Source organism: Carya illinoinensis, chromosome 10 (genome assembly GCF_018687715.1).
Source record: "Carya illinoinensis cultivar Pawnee chromosome 10, C.illinoinensisPawnee_v1, whole genome shotgun sequence".
Lineage (NCBI taxonomy): Eukaryota > Viridiplantae > Streptophyta > Magnoliopsida > Fagales > Juglandaceae > Carya > Carya illinoinensis.
Window position 1 is genome coordinate 36,846,389 of NC_056761.1, and position 19,587 is coordinate 36,865,975.

General features: G+C 35.4%; 1 protein-coding gene across 3 annotated transcripts in view; it reads left to right on the forward strand.

Annotated features, from left to right (window-relative positions):
* The first annotated feature begins 1,128 nt into the window (after positions 1 to 1,128).
* LOC122279926 (mRNA-capping enzyme-like) overlaps positions 1,129 to 19,587 on the forward strand; it is a 28,358-nt gene continuing 9,899 nt past the window's right edge. Inside the window, exons 1-10 of one of the 3 annotated variants that reach the window (XM_043090832.1) lie at positions 1,129 to 1,426; positions 2,148 to 2,303; positions 4,359 to 4,494; positions 10,378 to 10,529; positions 10,799 to 10,882; positions 11,045 to 11,107; positions 11,503 to 11,634; positions 11,726 to 11,932; positions 12,777 to 12,896; positions 13,228 to 13,277. In XM_043090832.1, coding sequence (XP_042946766.1) covers positions 2,187 to 2,303; positions 4,359 to 4,494; positions 10,378 to 10,529; positions 10,799 to 10,882; positions 11,045 to 11,107; positions 11,503 to 11,634; positions 11,726 to 11,932; positions 12,777 to 12,896; positions 13,228 to 13,277 — 1,061 coding nt within the window. In that variant the 5' untranslated portion in view covers positions 1,129 to 1,426; positions 2,148 to 2,186. Of the gene's footprint in view, positions 1,427 to 2,147; positions 2,304 to 4,358; positions 4,495 to 10,377; positions 10,530 to 10,798; positions 10,883 to 11,044; positions 11,108 to 11,502; positions 11,635 to 11,725; positions 11,933 to 12,776; positions 12,897 to 13,227; positions 13,278 to 19,587 lie in introns of those variants that run through there. The other 2 variants (XM_043090833.1, XM_043090834.1) reach the window with 2 other exon arrangements.

Here is a 19,587-nt window from a genome sequence, read left to right on the forward strand (position 1 = left end):
AGGTGTGATTTGGATAGTGAGATGAAATGAGATAATTTTTCATAAAAATTGAAAGTTGAATAAAATATTGTTATAATATTATTTTTTAATATTATTATTATTTTGAGATTTGAAGAAATTGAATTGTTTATTATATTTTATGTGAAAATTTTAAAAAATTATAATAAAGAGATGGTATGATCAGATAAAATGATTCGAAACTAGTAAGCTAGTTTGGATCCTAAATCCATCTTAACTCATCTCATTTAATCATTATAACTTTTTCAAATTCTAACACAAAATATAATAAATAATTCAACTTTTTCAAAATTTAAAATAATAATAATATTAAAAAAATATTTTAACAATATTTTATTTTACTTTTAACTTTTATTTTAACTCAATTCAACATTTAAATACTGTCTAAAAGACCATAGCCACCTACAAATATTATTCATTTATTCGAAATCGTACGGTCGGCTCCGAGCATTTTCTGGATCGGATACCTTTGGATAATCTTTTTGAAAACTTGGCCAGTAAGAATTGGTTTGTATAATAATCTTAGATAGTTTCGTACGGATGGATATAACTCTTCACTCAAATACGAAATTTATTTCATCTTAAATAACTTCACTTTTTTTTAATAGTTTTATTTTTTATATATTAACTAAACATTCTTTATTAATGAAAATTTTATATTATTTTATTGCTACAAAAACAAACTAATTATTAATGAGAATTACTATTTTTTTAACTTCTACTAACAATATTAAATATATTTTAATTCATTTCATATATCTAAACAAATATCAATGGTATCCACAAAACCTATTCAAACAATTTATTAAATTTAAATAATTTAATATACTTGGACCTATTTAGATTCGAAAAAATTTTATTTTATTATTATATTTTTTTAAATTTTTATATAAAATATAATAAATAATTTAATTTTTTTAAAATTTAAAATAATAATAATATTAAAAAATAATATTTTATTTAATTTTTATCCTGATTTAAAACCATTTTACCTAATTTCTAATTCTTAAATCCAAACCGACCTTTACATCCAAACGCAATGTAAACGTTCCAAATTACAATTATATTCTTTTTTGTTCCTTGTATATATTTATATTGTAAATTTTTACTCTTTTTGTCGATCTCGAACTTGGAAGTGGTTAATTACTCCTCTCTCTAATCCAACTAACCTCCCCAGCTCTCTCTCTCTCTCTCTCTCTCTCTCTAGGGTTTGGACGACAACTTTTCAGTTGTGAGCGTACTGCGATTGCAGGGTTTTCGCTTTTCCATGCCACAATTGGAGAAGCCGTCTTGGTCCTTTCTGATTGGGGAAGCCTTCCATTTCATCGGCAGGCAAGATTTCGCCGAACGAGTAGGATCGTCGTTTCGGCGATAATTGGGTCGTCGATTACATTTCCCCTGTGCTCAGGTCTGCTGCTATTCTTGATTGTGTTGCTGGTGATTTTTTTTTAATTTTTTTTTTCCGTTTGAATTTCTTTACTTAGGGTTGTAAGTGAGTATCGTTCTGATTATGTTTGCTGGAAAATACGACAAAGCAAAGACGAAATGTAATTTTGAGATCAGTTTTTTCATTGCTTGGAGCTGGGGGAAACTATAAATTTGTTGTCAAAGGGAGTGTATTATTTAACTACTGGACTTAATTTTTTTTTGATAGGTAAAAGAAATTTTATTGATCCAAGTAAATAGGCAAAGCCCGAGTACATAAGAGATATACGAAGAAGAGCCTAATTACTAAACTACGTGCTATTGATTGTAGCATACAAATCGCTTAGGCTCGTTCCATTCCATACTATAGAAGAGGCCCACAACAACAAAGTGTGAACTACTGGACTTAATTAACCGCTATCTGCTTCCTGAGAAATTACCCGAGCCTGGGAAATGAGTGCTCTTTTAGTTTTACTTAGTTATTTTCTAGCGTCTCTGATTAAAATTCCGGTACTCTACGTAGTACTTGGTGCTTCAATTGAATTGAGCTCGTTGCTAACAATATTACATAAAGTTCTTATTTCTGATTAATGTATTAGAAATGTTTGTTAGTTTTCGTACTTGGGCACATTGGACTAATGCAGAGTTAGTGATAAAATTATTCCTAGGGAAGTTGAGACTTATTGCCTTTTTGGATTTTACAGTGGCAAATGTTGTTCGGTTCATGTTGAGTGATCGTTGCAATGGATTTAAATGCCTCACCTGTACCCGAAGAAGATGAAGAAAGTTTTGAACGGCACATAGAAGAATTCCCTGCACCAGAAGAACGTATAGAGTCTGCAGTTGATATAGCCCGTCGGGTACACTTTTTCTCCTTTGAAATACCTGCCCCTTTTCCTTCTACGAATGTGTTTGTTGCCATGCATGATAATTTACTTATTCTAGCAATTGATCTGAATCTGGAAAAATGTCTGAAGTTCTATTCATTGTCCCTGGTGTATGAAGTCAATTAAATGGAGGTTTGCATAGCTTCAAAATGAGGCATTTTTCAGTGGGGACCAAATTTGTTTCTAGTTACTTTATTGTTACCACAGATGTTATCGAGCATTGTCATTAGGTATGCTGTAGAAAGAATCATTAACTTTGGTGACATTCCTGCTTCTTTTACTCTTTTTTGTTTTCTTGTTTCATATTTAATGCTCATTTAGATAGGGTCCACATATTATTGGAGGTTTAATTTTTAGATTTTTAGGGAATTACACAGATAATCCATCTTTAATTTTTGGTGAGTAGAGAAACGCTGTTGTTCTATGATGTTTTTAAAAGGTTCTCTCAGTTGTTTTCTGGAATTTATTACAGTTAATTGCTTGTAACTTTGGAAAGTGGATTAAGAGGCTTGGTTTTGCTTGTTGTGTTTGTTACATTATATATTTGCGTGTTTCACAATGGTGTTTTTTTATAGGTAAAATAAAATTTTATTAATAGAAAAGAACGCATGGCCCAAGTATACAAGAAGTATACAAAGATTGCTTGTAACAACTAGGAACTAGAAGTGGATACAAGCAAATTATGAGGTCTAGTCCTGTTACAATCAATGATAAAAGCCCAAGATTGTATATGTCCCGTATTCCTGGACTATGCCTAGTTCTCATCGATAAAATTCTTATTTAGGAATAAAAAAGAATGACAGAAGCCCAAAATAATGGAGCGTTTAAAAGAGTCGGTTAAGGTCATCTTAAAACACTAACCATTGCTGTCCATTCAAAGACACCATATAATACAAAGATGAATAATTTGCCACACAACAACAATATGATTGTTACCCCTAAGACCTCTCTTAACACTCAAAAAATATTCACCACCCTTCTAGGAATAAATAGTATTATTCTTTCTAAACATTCTAGGAAAGTTACTATTCTTGAGAGAACCTTGAGGGGTGGCATAGTGGTCTTGGGGCGAGCCATATAAATCAGTTGTCTTGGGGTTCGAAACTCTGTATTCGCACTCTTGAGGCCATCGGAACGGGGTAATTTCCCCTTGAATTACATGAGGTGTACTTTTGGAAAACTCCTTGCCGAAAGTTTGTGCACTTCTGGGTTTAGTTGGGACTTTGTTTTGGACACCTGGTGCCAATAAATAAAACTCTTTTTGAGAGTTGAAAGATTCTTGTGGTTATTACTACATTGAATTAGGACTTGAGTATTCTATTTGTTATGAGCTTGAGGCTTCTACTTGGTGCCTATCATCAGCATCTCATCTCCAAATTATTTATCAACAGAAAAAATTAGCTTTCTATCTTTGGCTTTTTGTTATTTTATTTTTAGGTTATCAATCTTTCAATTGACTTTCATACCTATCTATCTATAGATCCATCCATCAATCCATTCATCTATCTGTATGTATATTCTATCTCTATGTATGTATTTATGTACATAATAGCACATAGATGCTTACTTTATTAGTGTTCACAAGTAGAATGCTTGGACTTTATTATTGAAGCTTGATATGCATTTTTTTTTTTACCTGCTGCAATATAATGAATGGGAACCTTATAATTTCTTGTCATTTGTATATGGGGACTTAGAATAGCATGCTAGAAGAAAATCTTCTCCCTTTTTTATGCATTCATAATAAATGGAAATTTAATATTCTTTTATTGTCTTAAGCTGTATATATGCATGAAGTTACCCTAAACATAAGTAGCAAGAGTATAGTCCTGTTCTTTGTCTCTTCATCTCTCTCTCTCTCTCTCACACACACACGCACACACACACACACAGACACACAGAGACGTACCAAGAAAAGAATGAAGCATTGATATAGATAGTTTTGTTTTGTAGTTAGACTTAATATATTTATGTTCGTGTTTGCACAATTTGTTTATGATCATTGATCTCGTGTGCCTCTTATGTTAGGAGCGTGATGAAAGACGAAAGCGATTGAAAATAGAACGCTCTGATGATAGACCAATGCATATATCTCAACCACCTGCATATGATCCATTTCAACCAAAAAACATTAAGTCTTATGATAAAAGCAAGCTTCCCCCTGGTAATTTTTGTTTTTGTTTTGTTTCTCAGTTTAACAATTCATGGATCTTGAAATTGTGGTGATCTTTTGCATTCAACGAATGAGGAGTAGTTTTCTTCTTTCTTCCTCCTGGGGAGAAAGAAAAAAGTGGGGGAGGGGCTTACATAGAGTTTGTTATTAATAGTGTGCATCTTGTTTATGGGTTTGTGGAATCATGAGTCATACAGGGTTTTTGTTTTTTGGCATTGGTGTTTCTAAGCAATTTCTATTCTTTATCTGAATTGGTTGCTATTGTATCAAAGCTTTTTTTTTTTTTTTTGATAGGTAAAAGTAAATTTTATTAATGAAAAAGGCATAGCCTGAGTACACTAGAGGTATACAAAGATCATGCCAGGTTACAATTATCAAAGCTTTTTTTTTTTGATAAGTAAATAACTTATATTATCAAAGAATAGGCAAAAGCCCTATACAATGTATAGTTAACATAGCTAGGTATGAGCAATGGACATAAGAAATCGTATCAAAGCTTTGAACACCATTTATTCATTGTTATAGTCAAGAAGGTCTATTATTTTGTAGGATATGGGTTTATAATAGCGGACAAAGATTAAGTTACTGGTACTTGTCAATGTTGTCATTGTGACTATTAGATTGCATCAATGTTACTGCTTTCTGACATAAATAAGTTCATATAAATGCAAATATCAGTCCAAATGTAGTGAATTTAATTTACACCCATTGAAAAAGGTGCTCTGACACAATATTGGAAAGGAGGACTGCCATGTACATCAACCAAAGTTGACCTATAATTGGAGCTTGAATTCCAGTTTTCATGGCATATGGGAAAGGGCTAAAAATTCTTATTCTCTGGATGAATCAAAGGGCTTCTTAGTGTTATTTGCTGCTGAAACTGTGTAATACCCCAATGGAAGACCCAAACCATATGGCCTATACTCCAAAAGGACTAGTCAACAGTATAATTGGAGTTCCATTGGAACCTTTTAAAGAGCAAGAACTTCTCATTCCTAAGAACGTGGGATCTCATAAACCACCTACTCTTATTCTTTTCATATGGGATATCACAAACTGCCAGCGTGATTTTTTGTTTAATTGCATTCACATTAATGAGTTAGACTTGGTAAACAGATAGCGATTATTATTAAGCTTAAATGCCATTTTTTGTAATGCATTCACATTAATCAACGGCTTACTTGCACACTTCTGCACTAGTAATAAGATTGAACCTCTGCACTATTAATAAGACTAACAAAAAAAAAAGTGCTTGAGTAATGCAGTCAAACACAAATGAGTTCATTATATGCAAATATATGGTTAATAATTGTGGATTAAAGGCTTCATTTATTTTTCTGGAAAATGATTCAATAAATAGCTTTCATGGATGTTTGATGTTTGGATGCACTTGGAAAATTTTGTCAACATGATACAAATTTGATGAATGAAAATCCTAGAAAGTGGTTTTGGCTTGAAAACTTCAGAAAGTGATTTCCAATCTTGCTTAATTAGATCTTGAGTTTGAAATAACGCTCTGCTTTTCCTCTCCCTGATTCTCTCTCTTGCATTGCCTTCCTCTCTCTAATCTATCTCCCATCCCTGCCTTTTTTATTTTTGATTTTTCTATCCTTTAAATTTATTATTTTAAGCGTTTATATTAATATTTTAAAGTTTTTGAGATTTTTATTCTTTATTTTATTTTTTATGTTGAAATTTTTTTTTATAAATTTTCTGATATGTTGCGTGTTATGTGGCATGCCACACCAACATATTTAAGATTTTACTAATGGATTTCTAACAAAGAGACTAATTTGATTAATCTTAAAATTACAAGATTAATTGTAATTTTGTAATTAGGCTCTTCTTCGTATATTTCTTATGTACTCGGGCTTTGCCTATTTACGTGGATCAATAAAACTTCTTTTACCTATCAAAAAAAAAAAAAAAAATTACAAGGAGCAGCTGATAAAAAAAAAAGAAGTATAGAGAGTAAAAAAAAAAGTTTAATTAGAAAGCACTGAGAGCAACTTGACCTAAGAAAAACCATGGATATTTGTAACACCCTCTTCCCGTAGGATAGAGATATTACTAACATTGATAACATAGCACCAGGTAAAGAGATTCATATCCTGAAATATCTTATTTATTGAAAACATCACTTAAACTGAACATAACTATTTTTGAAACATGAAACTGAAAATAACACAAAACATAAACTAGTCTTAAATAAGACATAAAAGAACTAATCCTTGTGAAAAGAGTACTTATTTAATTCTAAGTCCTTGAATTAGATCTACTCTTGGCCATCTAGCTCTGCATCAACATAAACTTCATCTTTGACAATTAAACATAGAAGAAAACAGAGAAACAAAAATGAGTCGAAAACTCGGTAGATAGCATATCATACCGTAAAATATTACATAACTTACCAGACTTAATTTTTGAAAGACTTCATAACATACATATATCATTCACAGATTCTCATAGCATGTCTATACATCATTAACATGAGTGGAAACATACATAATCATGGCAAACATGAAATGTGAATACTTGTTTATCTTGTATTTTACTTATTACATAGTGAACCACGCTTGAGTCCATGGCACCCCATAACTTGTCATACTATGGAATGAAACACGCTTGAGTCCGTGTTCACTTAACTTGCATAACTGATCATAACAAGGAGTGAAATACGCTTGAGTCTATTTTTCACTTAACTTATGGTGAACCATGCTTGAGTCCGTGGCACTTCATAACTTATCGTGTAGTGAAACATGCTTGAGTCCGTATTTCACTTAACTAGCATAACATAAAGTAAAACACGCTTGAGTCCGTGTATTACTTAACTTGCATAACATGGAGTGAAACACGCTTGAGTCCGTGCTTCACTTAACTTGCGTAATATGGAGTTAAACATGCTTGAGTCCATGTTTTACTTAACTTGCATAACATGGAGTGAAATACGCTTGAATCCGTGTTTTACTTAACTTGCGTAATATGGAGTAAAACACGCTTGAGTCATTGTTTTACTTAACTTGTATAACATGGAGTGAAACACGTTCGAGTCCATGTTTCACCTAACTTGTGGTAACCACGCTCGAGTCCGTAGCACTGTCTTAACATAACTTGTGGTGATCACGCTTGGGTCCGTGTCACCTTAAAATATTTATCTTTTTGAATGCATGAGAACTTTCTTGGACTTCATGTACTTTTCTAGCATGGCATATTCTTGTACATGGTATGGCATAACATGATATATTCTTGTATATGGCGTAGCATAACATAACATGACCTAACCTGATTTAACATTTTATGACATTTCATGGCATACATCTGGTACTATATGAACATGGCATACATGATCTAAAGTACTTACATGAATATGGCATACATGATCTGGTTATTTTATTACATGGCATACTTGACTTAAATTACTACATGAACATTTCATGGCATATGTGACTTGAATACTACGTGAACATTACATGACATACATGATTTGAATACTACGTGAACATTACATGGCATACATTACTTTTAAATAATATTCAGTTCATAAAGCAACAAATCCATACATACAAGCATCATGTTATAATTCATCAAAGTTCGTGAAATGAATCTAACCGTGACTTAATTCTTAGCATAGCGTAGATAACCATCATAAGCACATCATATTTTTATACATAACAATAATATTTACAGTACACATGCATTTATATGATCATACCATTTACCTCTTAGCGCTACATCCACAATCATACGTTGTAGCTCGTAACCTATACAAGGCATTAATCATCACTAATTTTTCTAGAAAGACGTGTCGTAACATTCTAAATACTTAAAATCCTACCATAGAGATAATTTAATAAATATTCAATTATACAAAGATTACATGCAATAATATTATTCAAAACCCATATCATATTACTTAATAATTTTATAAAAATCTAGTTACAGGTCAATTGGAATATTAACTAAAATAATAGGCTAAAAATAGTATTAAAGAATACTTTAAAGATATACTTTAAAATATGCTTAAAATCCTTCAAAAATTAAGAAGGCCCAAGGTTCAATTAAAGAAAACATTCCACTTAAAAAACTCAAAACAGTTTCTGAAATCTGGTAAATCAAGCCCAGTTTAAAATAATATGAAAGCAACCCCTTCAAGAAAATAGGGAGGCCCAAGGCCCAAGTGAGGGGCCAACCCACCTATAGAAACATGAATATGGCATGGGCACTCAATGGCAGGATTGTAATTTTAACCAAAGGTTCTTCAAAAGATGATTACGGGGTATACATTCAGGGGCTTAAAGGGCATAACGGTAATATCAGAGTTTATTTGAGGGGCCATTGGGAAAGTCCGAAGTAAAGCAAAATAAAAGAGACAAGGAGCTTACGGGAGTGGCTTGTGACAAACTGATCTAGAGAAGAAAGAGACCCACTGTGATGGTGGAGGTGGGTTGAGTTTGACGGCGTCTCAGCGGTGGCTGGGAGTGATCGGCAACGCCAATGGGCTCCTCGGAATGGTGGTGCGACCCAAGAGAGAATGAGAGAGTTAGAGAGAAAAGCTGTCAAACCAAAAACAGTGGAGGGGAATGGAAGATTCAGGCGTGGGCTTACTGGAAATCTTTGGGTTCATCGGGGTTGGGTTGGTCAGCACTTTTTGTGGCTGCTGGGAGGTGGTTCGACGTCCTTGTGGTGGTTTTCAGCAAAGTGGTGGCTGCTTGGTTGAAGGAGGTGGGTTCTCGGTTTGTAGAGGCTGCTACAGTGGCTGTGTATAAGGTTTTCTTGTGTTTAACTCTGGAGGGTCTCGGGGTGGGTTTTATAGGTGAGGGAAAGGGTTTTACGTCAGTTTTCAGGGGATTGGATAGAGTTTGAATTTGAGTGTTGGTTCTAATCTAGGAATCCATTCAAACTGGAAACTAAAGGATAACTATGTCGATAAGGAAACTTCCTAATGAAATATAAACCCTTTTTTTTAAACTGATCCATTGTTAAAATCCAAAAATAATAAGAATAAAAATAATAGATAAAAAAAATGAAATAAATCAAAATCACAAAAATAAAAATCACACTTTTGGGTCTGGATGTTACAATATTTAACTCTATTTTAAAACAAACGGACCCTTTGTTTATATCAATTTGCTTTTGAAGGTCCTAATGCGGCATACAAAAGAAACATTGATGTTTAAGTGGACTCAACTTCATCCAAAATGAGTGGAGTTATTTTATGACTTATTTTGGCATGATTAAGAATGATATTTTTTTTCTTTATGTTTATATAAATTAAATAAGTTATTATTATAATTACTTTATTTTATCAATAACATGTTGTGAAGTTTGTAAATTACTTATAAAAAAAAAAAGTTTGTAAATCGAAGCTAGAGTTTTTTAGATGGATGGATATTACTCTTTAATCATATTAAGAATGAGTGGGAGTTTGAAGATTTCAAGAGGATAAATGATGAACTTTGCTCCTTATTTCAAAAAGCACTTTGTCTATATGTTGGCTCATAATTCTAGCCAGTTTTCTTCCTTTTTAGACTTGTCTTCATGTATTTTTGTTTTTCTTCGCTTCTCCCGTCAGGTGATCCACTTGTATATGTCCTGTGTACGTGGGTAGTGCCCTTTTGCATGCTTAATAAAAATGACATATAAAAAAAATTATGGTAATTGGAGAGGTATTTTTATATTTGGGAAAAATGGCCAACATTTTTCTCTGTCATGTTCCTCCTTATAGACAATCTTCTAGAACTTAACTGGGCAAAGATAGTAAAATTCCATTTTCACGCTAAAAGGGATATCTGATTTCTCTTTTAATTTATGATAGTCTTTTATGTCATTTCTTGTGTATTGTCATTTTTCAGACATTTTGTTCTTTATGTGCAGGTTGGTTGGACTGCCCTGCATTTGGTCAGGAAATATTTGGCATGATTCCTTCCAAGGTTCCACTTAGTGAATACTACAATGACTTTGTTGCTCCGGGTAAAAGATACTCATTTAAGCAAGTGATCCATCAACAGAGAGTTTTAGGAAGAAAAGTAATTAATCTGAACTTTTGAATTTTTTCCCCTTCTTTCTATGATTGGCTAGGGAAAACTTATTTGATCTAAGAAGAGTATAATATGTGGTTCATGTGGCAATACTTTTGGACCTGGAATTTCTAGTTGAACCATCTTATATCTTTCTGTCATAACATGCAAGAAGAAATTAAACATGCACTTTTCTAATGTAAATAACTTAAGGAATTAGATTTGTTTCCTGGATTCATTGTTTGAATGATGGATGGATTTTGTTCACTGGTTTTCAGCTTGGTTTAGTGATCGATTTGACGAATACGTCTCGATACTATCCAGTATCAGATTTAAAGAAAGAGGGTATCAAGCATGTTAAGGTATTAGAGGATTCCGATATAGTTTTTATTTCCTATCTATGGTTTTTTGATTGTGGTGATTGTATTTACTTTTGAAATTTTGTTTTCCTTGTTATCTGATTAGAATCGTTTAATGATTGAATTCTTCTAATTTTCTTCTTCAAATTTTATTTTGTGGTCTAGATTCAATGCAGGGGGAGGGATGCTGTACCTGATAATGCATCTGTGAATAACTTTGTCTTTGAGGTTTGTTTTCTTGTCAATGTCTGCCCCCAGTATCTGTCTGCTGTTTAGTAGTTTAACTTATTATCTAGAGTTTTATTATCTATGACTTCTATATTTTGCTCATGTATCATGTAACGAGTTGAACCACAGCAAGCATTTGTATTTCTTATATAGTGCAGCAATGAGGAACCAGAAATTTTCCTATGTTCCATTTGAGCATATGAGCATTATGTTTTTATCCCAAGCATTTATCATTTGATTGGGCAGTTGATGCTTCCCAACTGAATTGATCTGTGGAAAATTAGCATGTGCTTTCTCTCATGTTATGAATGTATCAACTATTCTTTATTATGGTATATGAATTGCTTGTGAAACCTTATATAGATTTTTACCTGTAAATACTTAATTCTTTTCAGGTCTCTCAATTCCTCTTTCGTCAGAAACAAGCAAAGAAGCACATCCTTGTCCATTGTACACATGGACATAATCGCACAGGATATATGATAGTTCATTATATTATGCGCTCACATCAAACTTCCGTTACTCAGGTTGTTTTTTGTTAATAAATGTGGGGATTTGGTTTTTGAATGAACATTCCTAAATGTGTGTTTTTTTCTATTTTTGCTTTGCCTATTGCAGGCAATAAAAATGTTTGCTGAAGCACGCACTCCAGGAATCTACAAACCAGACTATATTGATGCATTGTATACATTTTATCATGAAAAAAAGCCCGAGATGGTTGTTTACCCCTCTACTCCAGAGTGGAAAAGATCTTCTGGTCTTGATCTCAATGGTGAAGCAATGCCAGATGATGATGATGATGGGGATGCAGCTGCTCCTTTGAATGTATGCATGCTCTTGAAAGTTTAATTTGCTTTATAGTTTCTTAGATTGGTTTCTACTATTTGAACGGTGTGTTAGCAAAGGAAGCTGCTACTGGAAGAGAGGTTTTGCACATTTGTTGCTTTATTGACCTAGAGAATTAATTGTTCTGCAGAAGAATTGCTTTAAGTGGAAAACAATTTTCATCTGAATTTGTAAATGATCATTTTCAGCTTGAGTCATTGGCCTATTTTTTGAGCATAAAATAGACTCATCGGCCCATTATTGGTTATTGGTTCCCCAAACTGGTTTGTACTTACGAATGTTAGCTGTATGCTATCATTGGCTGATTTAGATTTTTCTTCTCAAGTTTTTTACAAAGCCTAATAATAGCTAGGTTTTTTACCCCCGCCCACACCTTAAGTACGTGATTATTAGCTAGTTTCTCGTTTCTTGTCTAATTAAGAAAAAAATTATTGGGTTGCTACTTATCCCATGAATGAGCCAAACAGACATCCAGAAACTAGTGCAGTTACACTGTATGTTCTGGTTGTCTTTCCAAATGAAATACCACTGGAAAATCATGAATGGAAGATTGAATTTTTCTGTGAAAATTCGTAGGAGCAAATTGTTCCAAGTTAGAATATACTCATATTCTATGACACCGGCGGAAAGTTTGTTGCCTAGTTCATGTACATGACTGTATGGTTATCTGAGCGGACATATTTGGTAGCTAGCTACTTTTTGAATATTCCATAGAATCAATGACAGTTTGCTTTTTCTAATCATTTGTTGTACGTTTTTTTTTTTTTTTTGGCCTTACATATTGCTTTATTTCCTGATTTTAACATATCTTTATTTATTTCAGGAAAATCATGATATAGAGGTAGCGATGACCAATGACGATGTATTAGGGGATGAGATACCTAGGGACCAGCAAGATATACTGCGGCATTTCTGCTATCAAACGCTTAAGTTGGGTTTTGGGGTAGGCTTTCCAAATAACTCTATATATTATTATTATTATTTTTTATTTTGGGTTTACATTTTTCTTGTATAGAATTGAGGAGTCTGGCATTTGGATGCTGGATGTCTTCTCTGTTTCTCTAATGTTTATGTTGTATTGTACTCTGCCACTTCACTTATGTCTGCTCGAGCTTCTTCCTACAATCGTTCCATAATTTTATTTAATAGTAGTACTTTCAGATCATTAAGACAATTCTCGTGCTTGCTTCCCTATTGTGTTGTGTTTTCTACCCCCATTTCACGTACTCTATATGCTTCATAGCTGTTCTGACAGGTTTCTTCTTTAATTTCAGCCAAGGGCAAACACACAATTTCCAGGGTCTCACCCAGTTTCTCTTAACAGGTTTGGTTTATCTGAATCTTTATTGGAAGTTATTATTGTGTAGTTCTTTTATTTTAACTGAGCAAAATACAGGTAGCAGTTCTACTTATGTGCAGCTGTCACACTTTCCCAGTCAAAAGTTCATATTGAGAAGAATGGACTATTGTTTTTGATCTATTAGTCATGCATGTAGACATGCAAGAGTACTGTTATACATGGGAGAAAACTTTCTATCAATGCAGCTTGCAATATTGCCAAATGTCAAAATGATAGCCGACAACAGTGGCCCTTAGCAGGGTTACTGCTGTTGCCTGCCATTTCTTTACACAAACAGATGATTTATTCTCTTTAAAATAATTTTCTTTTTTAAAATCAGAGATATGAAATTTAATCAGTAATATGAACTTAAATTTTTTTGTATATTTTACAATGAAATTTAGATGCTGCAGTGTAGAAGTTGAACTTTCATCTGGATATTTATTCCTATACTTTTGCCTCCTAATGCATGGTAGTTATTTAATGCACCCTAATTTCCTAGAGTTTTAAGGTTCCTTTATACCTACTCCTCTCTACCTGTGTACACTAATATGCTTTTGTTTTATCGACAGAAAAAAAGTAATTGGTTTCATATTTGCTAGCACTTGGATGAATTTGTCATTTAGTACTTAAAAACATATCCAAAAGTTTAGTAATTGGCATTTTAAGTTTTAATTCTCATTCCAATAGAGGTTGCAATCTTGTGGGTTCACCCTTCTAATTGCTTTGGAGCTTGGTGAAGGCATAATATCTGCTATGATTTCCATTCCGGTCTGATAAGTTTAGTTTTTAAAAAACTAAGTGCATGGATTGATCAGCCCAGAGATGTCCTACAGATGGCTAAACAAGGAACAAATTGGTATAAACTGTGTTTGTCTCAGTTAAATAGCAGACATTGTCTAGAGTGATCTGTTTTTATGTCAAACTGAATCAATCAATGATTGTGTATTTAAATTTCTTTCCTCAAGTCCTGCCTGTGATATAGGGTGTGAGATATTTATCCCTTTTTGTTGGGGGTGGAGATGTGGGAGGGAGGGGGTTCTTGAACTTAATTTTAATGTGACCGTTAGTGTTACTCGACTATTTTTTTTTTTTTGATAAGTAATAATTTTATTGAAGAAATAGGCATAAGCCCAAGTACACAGGAAGTATACAAAGGATAAACCTACAACTTCCTGAAAACAAAAAGAAAAAAAACCCAGAAAACTAAAACAGATTCAGGAAATTATCCACCATTACATAAACTTTCGCCCAAAAACCCAAACTACCCATGAAAAAAACCCTAAGATCTTCCAAAGTACGTTCTTTATCTTCAAAACATCTCCTATTTCTTTCTATCCACAAGCACCACATGAGACAAGGAGGAATCATCTTCCAAACAGACGCTGCCTTCTTACAGCCCTTCAAACCCTTCCATCCTACCATTAAATCCCCCACATCTTTGGGCATCACCCAATGCAAACCTGTCCAACTCAGAACCTCATCCCACAAGAATCTAGACACATCACAGTGAAGGAAAAGATGATTTACAGATTCTCCATCCTTTTTGCACATAACACACCAATCAGAAATAAACAGTCCTCTCCTTCTAAGATTATCAGTTGTCAAAACTTTGCCCAAAGAAGCCACCCAACAGAAAAAAGCAACCGTGGGAGGAACTTTTACTTTCCAAATACTTTTCCATGGGAAAACACAACTACCATGACTTGACATAACTCTATAGTAAGAAGAAACTGAAAACTTAGCATTTCCAGCAGAAGACCATGCCATACTATCCTCCCTTTCAGTTACCAGCTTTATACTGTAAAGTTTAACCAACAAAGCCTGAACTTCATCCGCTTCCCAATCATTAATATCCCTTTTGAAAAAAACATTCCAAACAACCTTATTATTGCTTATTATTGCAATCTACGTAGAGAAGACACAGGAGAAGGAAAAAAAATAGAGAATAAGAAAGAAAAAGAATTGGGAGCTGAATTTATTTTAAACAAGGGTTAAATACTTTTTTTTTAATAGTAAAAATATTGTATATATCAATTGGAATAACCAAGTACACCAGACATATACAAGGAAACACCTAGCCCATACTAGAGAGCCCGTGAAAAACTGTCCAAAATACACCAAGCCCGAATTGGAATGGAACACACCTCCCAAACCCCAACCCCAACCCCAACCCCAACTCCTTGTTTCCCGTAAAACTAATACCCTATCCGAAACTCCCTCTACGGGAGCGTCTTCACAATTCCCTCCCTTAATTTTCCCTTTTACTTGAGCTGCCACCCTTAGTGTCGCAGTTGATTGCCCAAGAAAGACGCTTTGACTCTCTGCTTTTCTTGAAACTTGATTTGGTTTCACGTGCATGTCCCGCCTCAATCGAAGTGAGTAGTGCTTTAAATTGGTCTTCACATCCTTCATGTGAAATCCCCACAATATGCTGAATCTTGTCAGCTTTATTCAGAATCCAATCCGGTGGTGAACCCACTATATCGTTTATCAGAGGAAGAGAAACCAGGAGAACAACATTATCCCCAGACACAGTACCCAACTGGACTCTCGACTCTAGACATTCCTCCACACAAGGCACCAACGACAAATCCTGAATCTCAATTGTTTCTATCACCATTAAAGGTTCCTTCCCTCCATCGATGAGGACATTGCATGTATGTGCACCACCCCCTGCGATCCTTGTAGTGTCACTTTGTCTGACCCTACTACTCCCTCAGGAGGCATAGAACAGATAGAGGAAGCACTACCTGCTGTTACCCTATTTTTGTCTTCTAAAAGCGACTCGTCTGTTTCTTCCAAAGTACTCAAGACCCTAGCGGGATCCCCATCTTCAACAAGAGGCTTAGTTGACAAGCTGCCAATGTCCTGAGTGACACTAGCGTGGACAAAGATGTTGGCGTCTGATGACCTTATCTATGATGGCGAAGAAACACCCTTTGTCAGTAAACTTGAGGCCTTCAAACCCATAGGACCTACCCCCGCCCTTCCTCCTCCATTTTCAACCCACCTCCAAAACCCTTGGCTAGATCCAGCCTCTTATCCACTTTAATCACCAGATTTCTCATATACTCCATAAATTCTGTCAATTGAGCCTTGACATCCCACAAGACCCCCTCCACTTCTCCTAATGTCACCTGATAGCCTTTGTCACCTACAAAAGCGTTATCCTTTTCTTTTGCCGCGAAACTAATCTCGGCTGGATTGCCTGCCAATGACCTCAACACAATAGTGTGCGAGGCACCTTTGACTGAGGAAGGCCTTCCCACCTTCTTTCCATGAATAAACTTGTCAATGGACAGCTTTGCTGTCCATATTTGTTTCCATAATTGTTTCATACTTATCTCCGTGATTTACTCTTCCGTGTAATTAGCTTAATATTTGACAGATTGTATAGGGATAATAGTAGCATATACGTAGCTCTTTCCATGTATAGAATTCCTTGTACAGTTTATATAATAGAGAGAAATCACAAGGCCAACCATTCGATCATTCATTCATCTGTTTTGACTTATCTTGACATGGTATCAAGAGCCAGTTGAAAATTTTTTTCTTCTCTCGGTTTGTTGTCGCCCGCGTGAATATTTTGGTCTTTTTTCTCGGTTTCGTGTGTCGGCGTCTTCTGAGTCTCGGTAGCACATCTCGGCGTCTTCTGTTTTTGGTATTTCACGTCCGACGTCCCAGCCTTGTGTTTCTTGGCAGTTTCTGTTTCAGTTTGAGCATTCTCGACACCCTCTCAGCCTATCGACACATTCCTCTCCTGGAGTGGTCTCCTTCGGCAGCTTCTGTTTAAAGTCTGGGTATTTATTTTGTTCTCCTAATTATTTTTTTTAGGGTGTCATTTTTTCCTGGAGTGGGTGGTTTCGGCATATTTTTTGGTCTGGATATTGTTTTTTGGGCTTCTATTATTTGTTGGCAACAGGTCCTTCTCTTGGTTTCTTTCAATTTGTTTGGATATTTTTTTTGTTGCCTCAGAACCTTTTTTGTTTGCAATGGATTCTGCACCTGTATGTGTCAAGTTTACTGGCACCTGGAGTAGCCGAATGCAAAAATCGTCATCTTCTTGATGTGGTACGTACTCTTTTGTTAGAATCTTCTGTTCCATCCATGTTCTGGGTTGAGACTCTAAAAACTGCTACTCATTTGATTAATCGTTTACCTTCCCAAGTATTACAAATGGAGTCTCCCTATTTCCGCTTGTTTGCTAAGCAACCTAGTTATGATAATCTTCGTATCTTTGGTTGTGTATGTTTTGTTCATTTACCTCGTGAGCGACATAAATTATCTGCTCAATTTATTCGATGTGCATTCTTGGGATATAATGTGTGTCAAAAGGGATTTGTTTGCTATGATCCTACTTTACATCGTACACGCATTTCTAAAAATGTTATTTTCTTTGAAAATCAACATTTCTTTCTTGTGTCATCTGTGCCCTCTTCTTCTACTGTGGTCCTTCCCTCCTTTGAGCAGCAGCTCTCAGATCTTCATCATGTCAGTTCTCGCTTTAAACCAGGTATGGTGTATACGAGACGCTCCCGCCTACAGTCTCTTCCGATGGCTCATTCGATATCTGATCCTAACATACACCGGAATTAGTCAGTTGCTGCACTTCCAGAGCCTTTGGTACGTTGCTCTTCTCGAGTGTCTGTACCCCCGGATACGTATGGGTTTTCTTCTGGCAATTCTGTTTCAGCTCTGACTGCTGCCTTGTCCAATTTTGATATTCCCACGTGCTGTCGAGCATGACTGTTGGCGACAAGCCATGCAGGAAGAAATTGCCGCTCTAGAGGCCAATCACACTTGGGACATTGAGCCTTGTCCTTCCACTATAAGTTCCTCTGGGTTGCAAATGGGTTTACTCAGTCAAGGTTCGCTCTGATGGGAGTTTGGATCGTTATAAAGCTAGGCTTGTTGCTCTTGGGAATAATCAAGAATATGGTGGCAATTATGAGGAGACCTTTGCTCCTGTGGCTAAGATGACCACTGTTCGTACGATCCTAGCTCTTGCTGCTTCCAATAATTGGCCACTACATCAGATGGATGTTAAGAATGCTTTTCTTCACGGGGATTTTAAAGAGTGTATTTATATGAAGCCACCCCTAGGATTGTTTCCCTCTCCGACCTCCAATGTGTGTAAACTTCGTCGCTCTCTTTATGGTCTCAAACAAGCTCTGAGGGCCTAGTTTGATAAATTTCGAACCACTTTACTAGAATTTTCCTTCAAGCAGAGCAAGTATGACACTTCATTATATCTTCGGAAATCGGACATGGGTATTGTTGTCCTTTTGGTTTATGTTGATGATATTGTGATCACTGGTTCCGATTCTGTTTTACTTGTCCAGCTTAAGACTCATCTCTCAGAATCCTTTCATATGAAAGATCTTGGATCTCTCACATATTTTTTGGGTCTTGAGGTGTGTCGTAGTTCCTCTGGTATTTCACTCAATCAACACAAGTATGCTAGTGATTTGGTGGCTACAGCTGGACTGCAGGAAGCTACCTCTGTCGATACTCCCATGGAGTTAAATATCAAGCTTCGCAAAGAGGAGGGTGACTTACTTGTTGATCCTAGTTTATATCGAAAATTGGTGGGTAGCCTTGTCTATCTCACCATCACTAGACTAGATATTTCTTTTGCTGTACAACAAGTTAGCCAGTTTCTTCAGACTCCTCATCATCTTCATTTGGCTGCTGTTCGTAGGATCATACGCTATGTTCAGGGCACTTCTGCTTGTGGCTTATTCTTTCCTGCAGGAAATTCTCCCCGTCTTGTTGCTTATAGCGATGTTGATTGGGCTGGTTGTGCTAATACACGTCGCTCCATCACTGGTTGGTGCGTGTTCTTAGGTGATGCATTGATCTCCTGGAAGAGTAAGAAGCAAGACAGAGTTTCTAAGTCATCTACAGAATCTGAGTACCGAGCGATGTCTCTTGTTTGTTCTGAGATTATTTGGCTTCGAGGATTGCTTGCTGAGTTAGACTTTTCTGAGACCGATCCTACTCCTTTATATGCTGATAATACAAGTGCTATTCAGATCACAGCCAATCCTGTCTATCATGAGCGCACCAAGCATATTGAAGTTGACTGTCACTCTATTCGTGAAGCCTTTGACGCTCGTGTTATCACTCTTCCACACATTTCCACTGAACTACAAATTGCTGGTTTCTTCACCAAGGCTCTCACTCGTCATTGACACTGCTTCCTAAGTAGCAAATTGATGCTTGTTGATCAACCCGCATCAATTTGAGGGGGCTGTCAATGGACAGCTTTGCTGTCCATATTTGTTTCCAT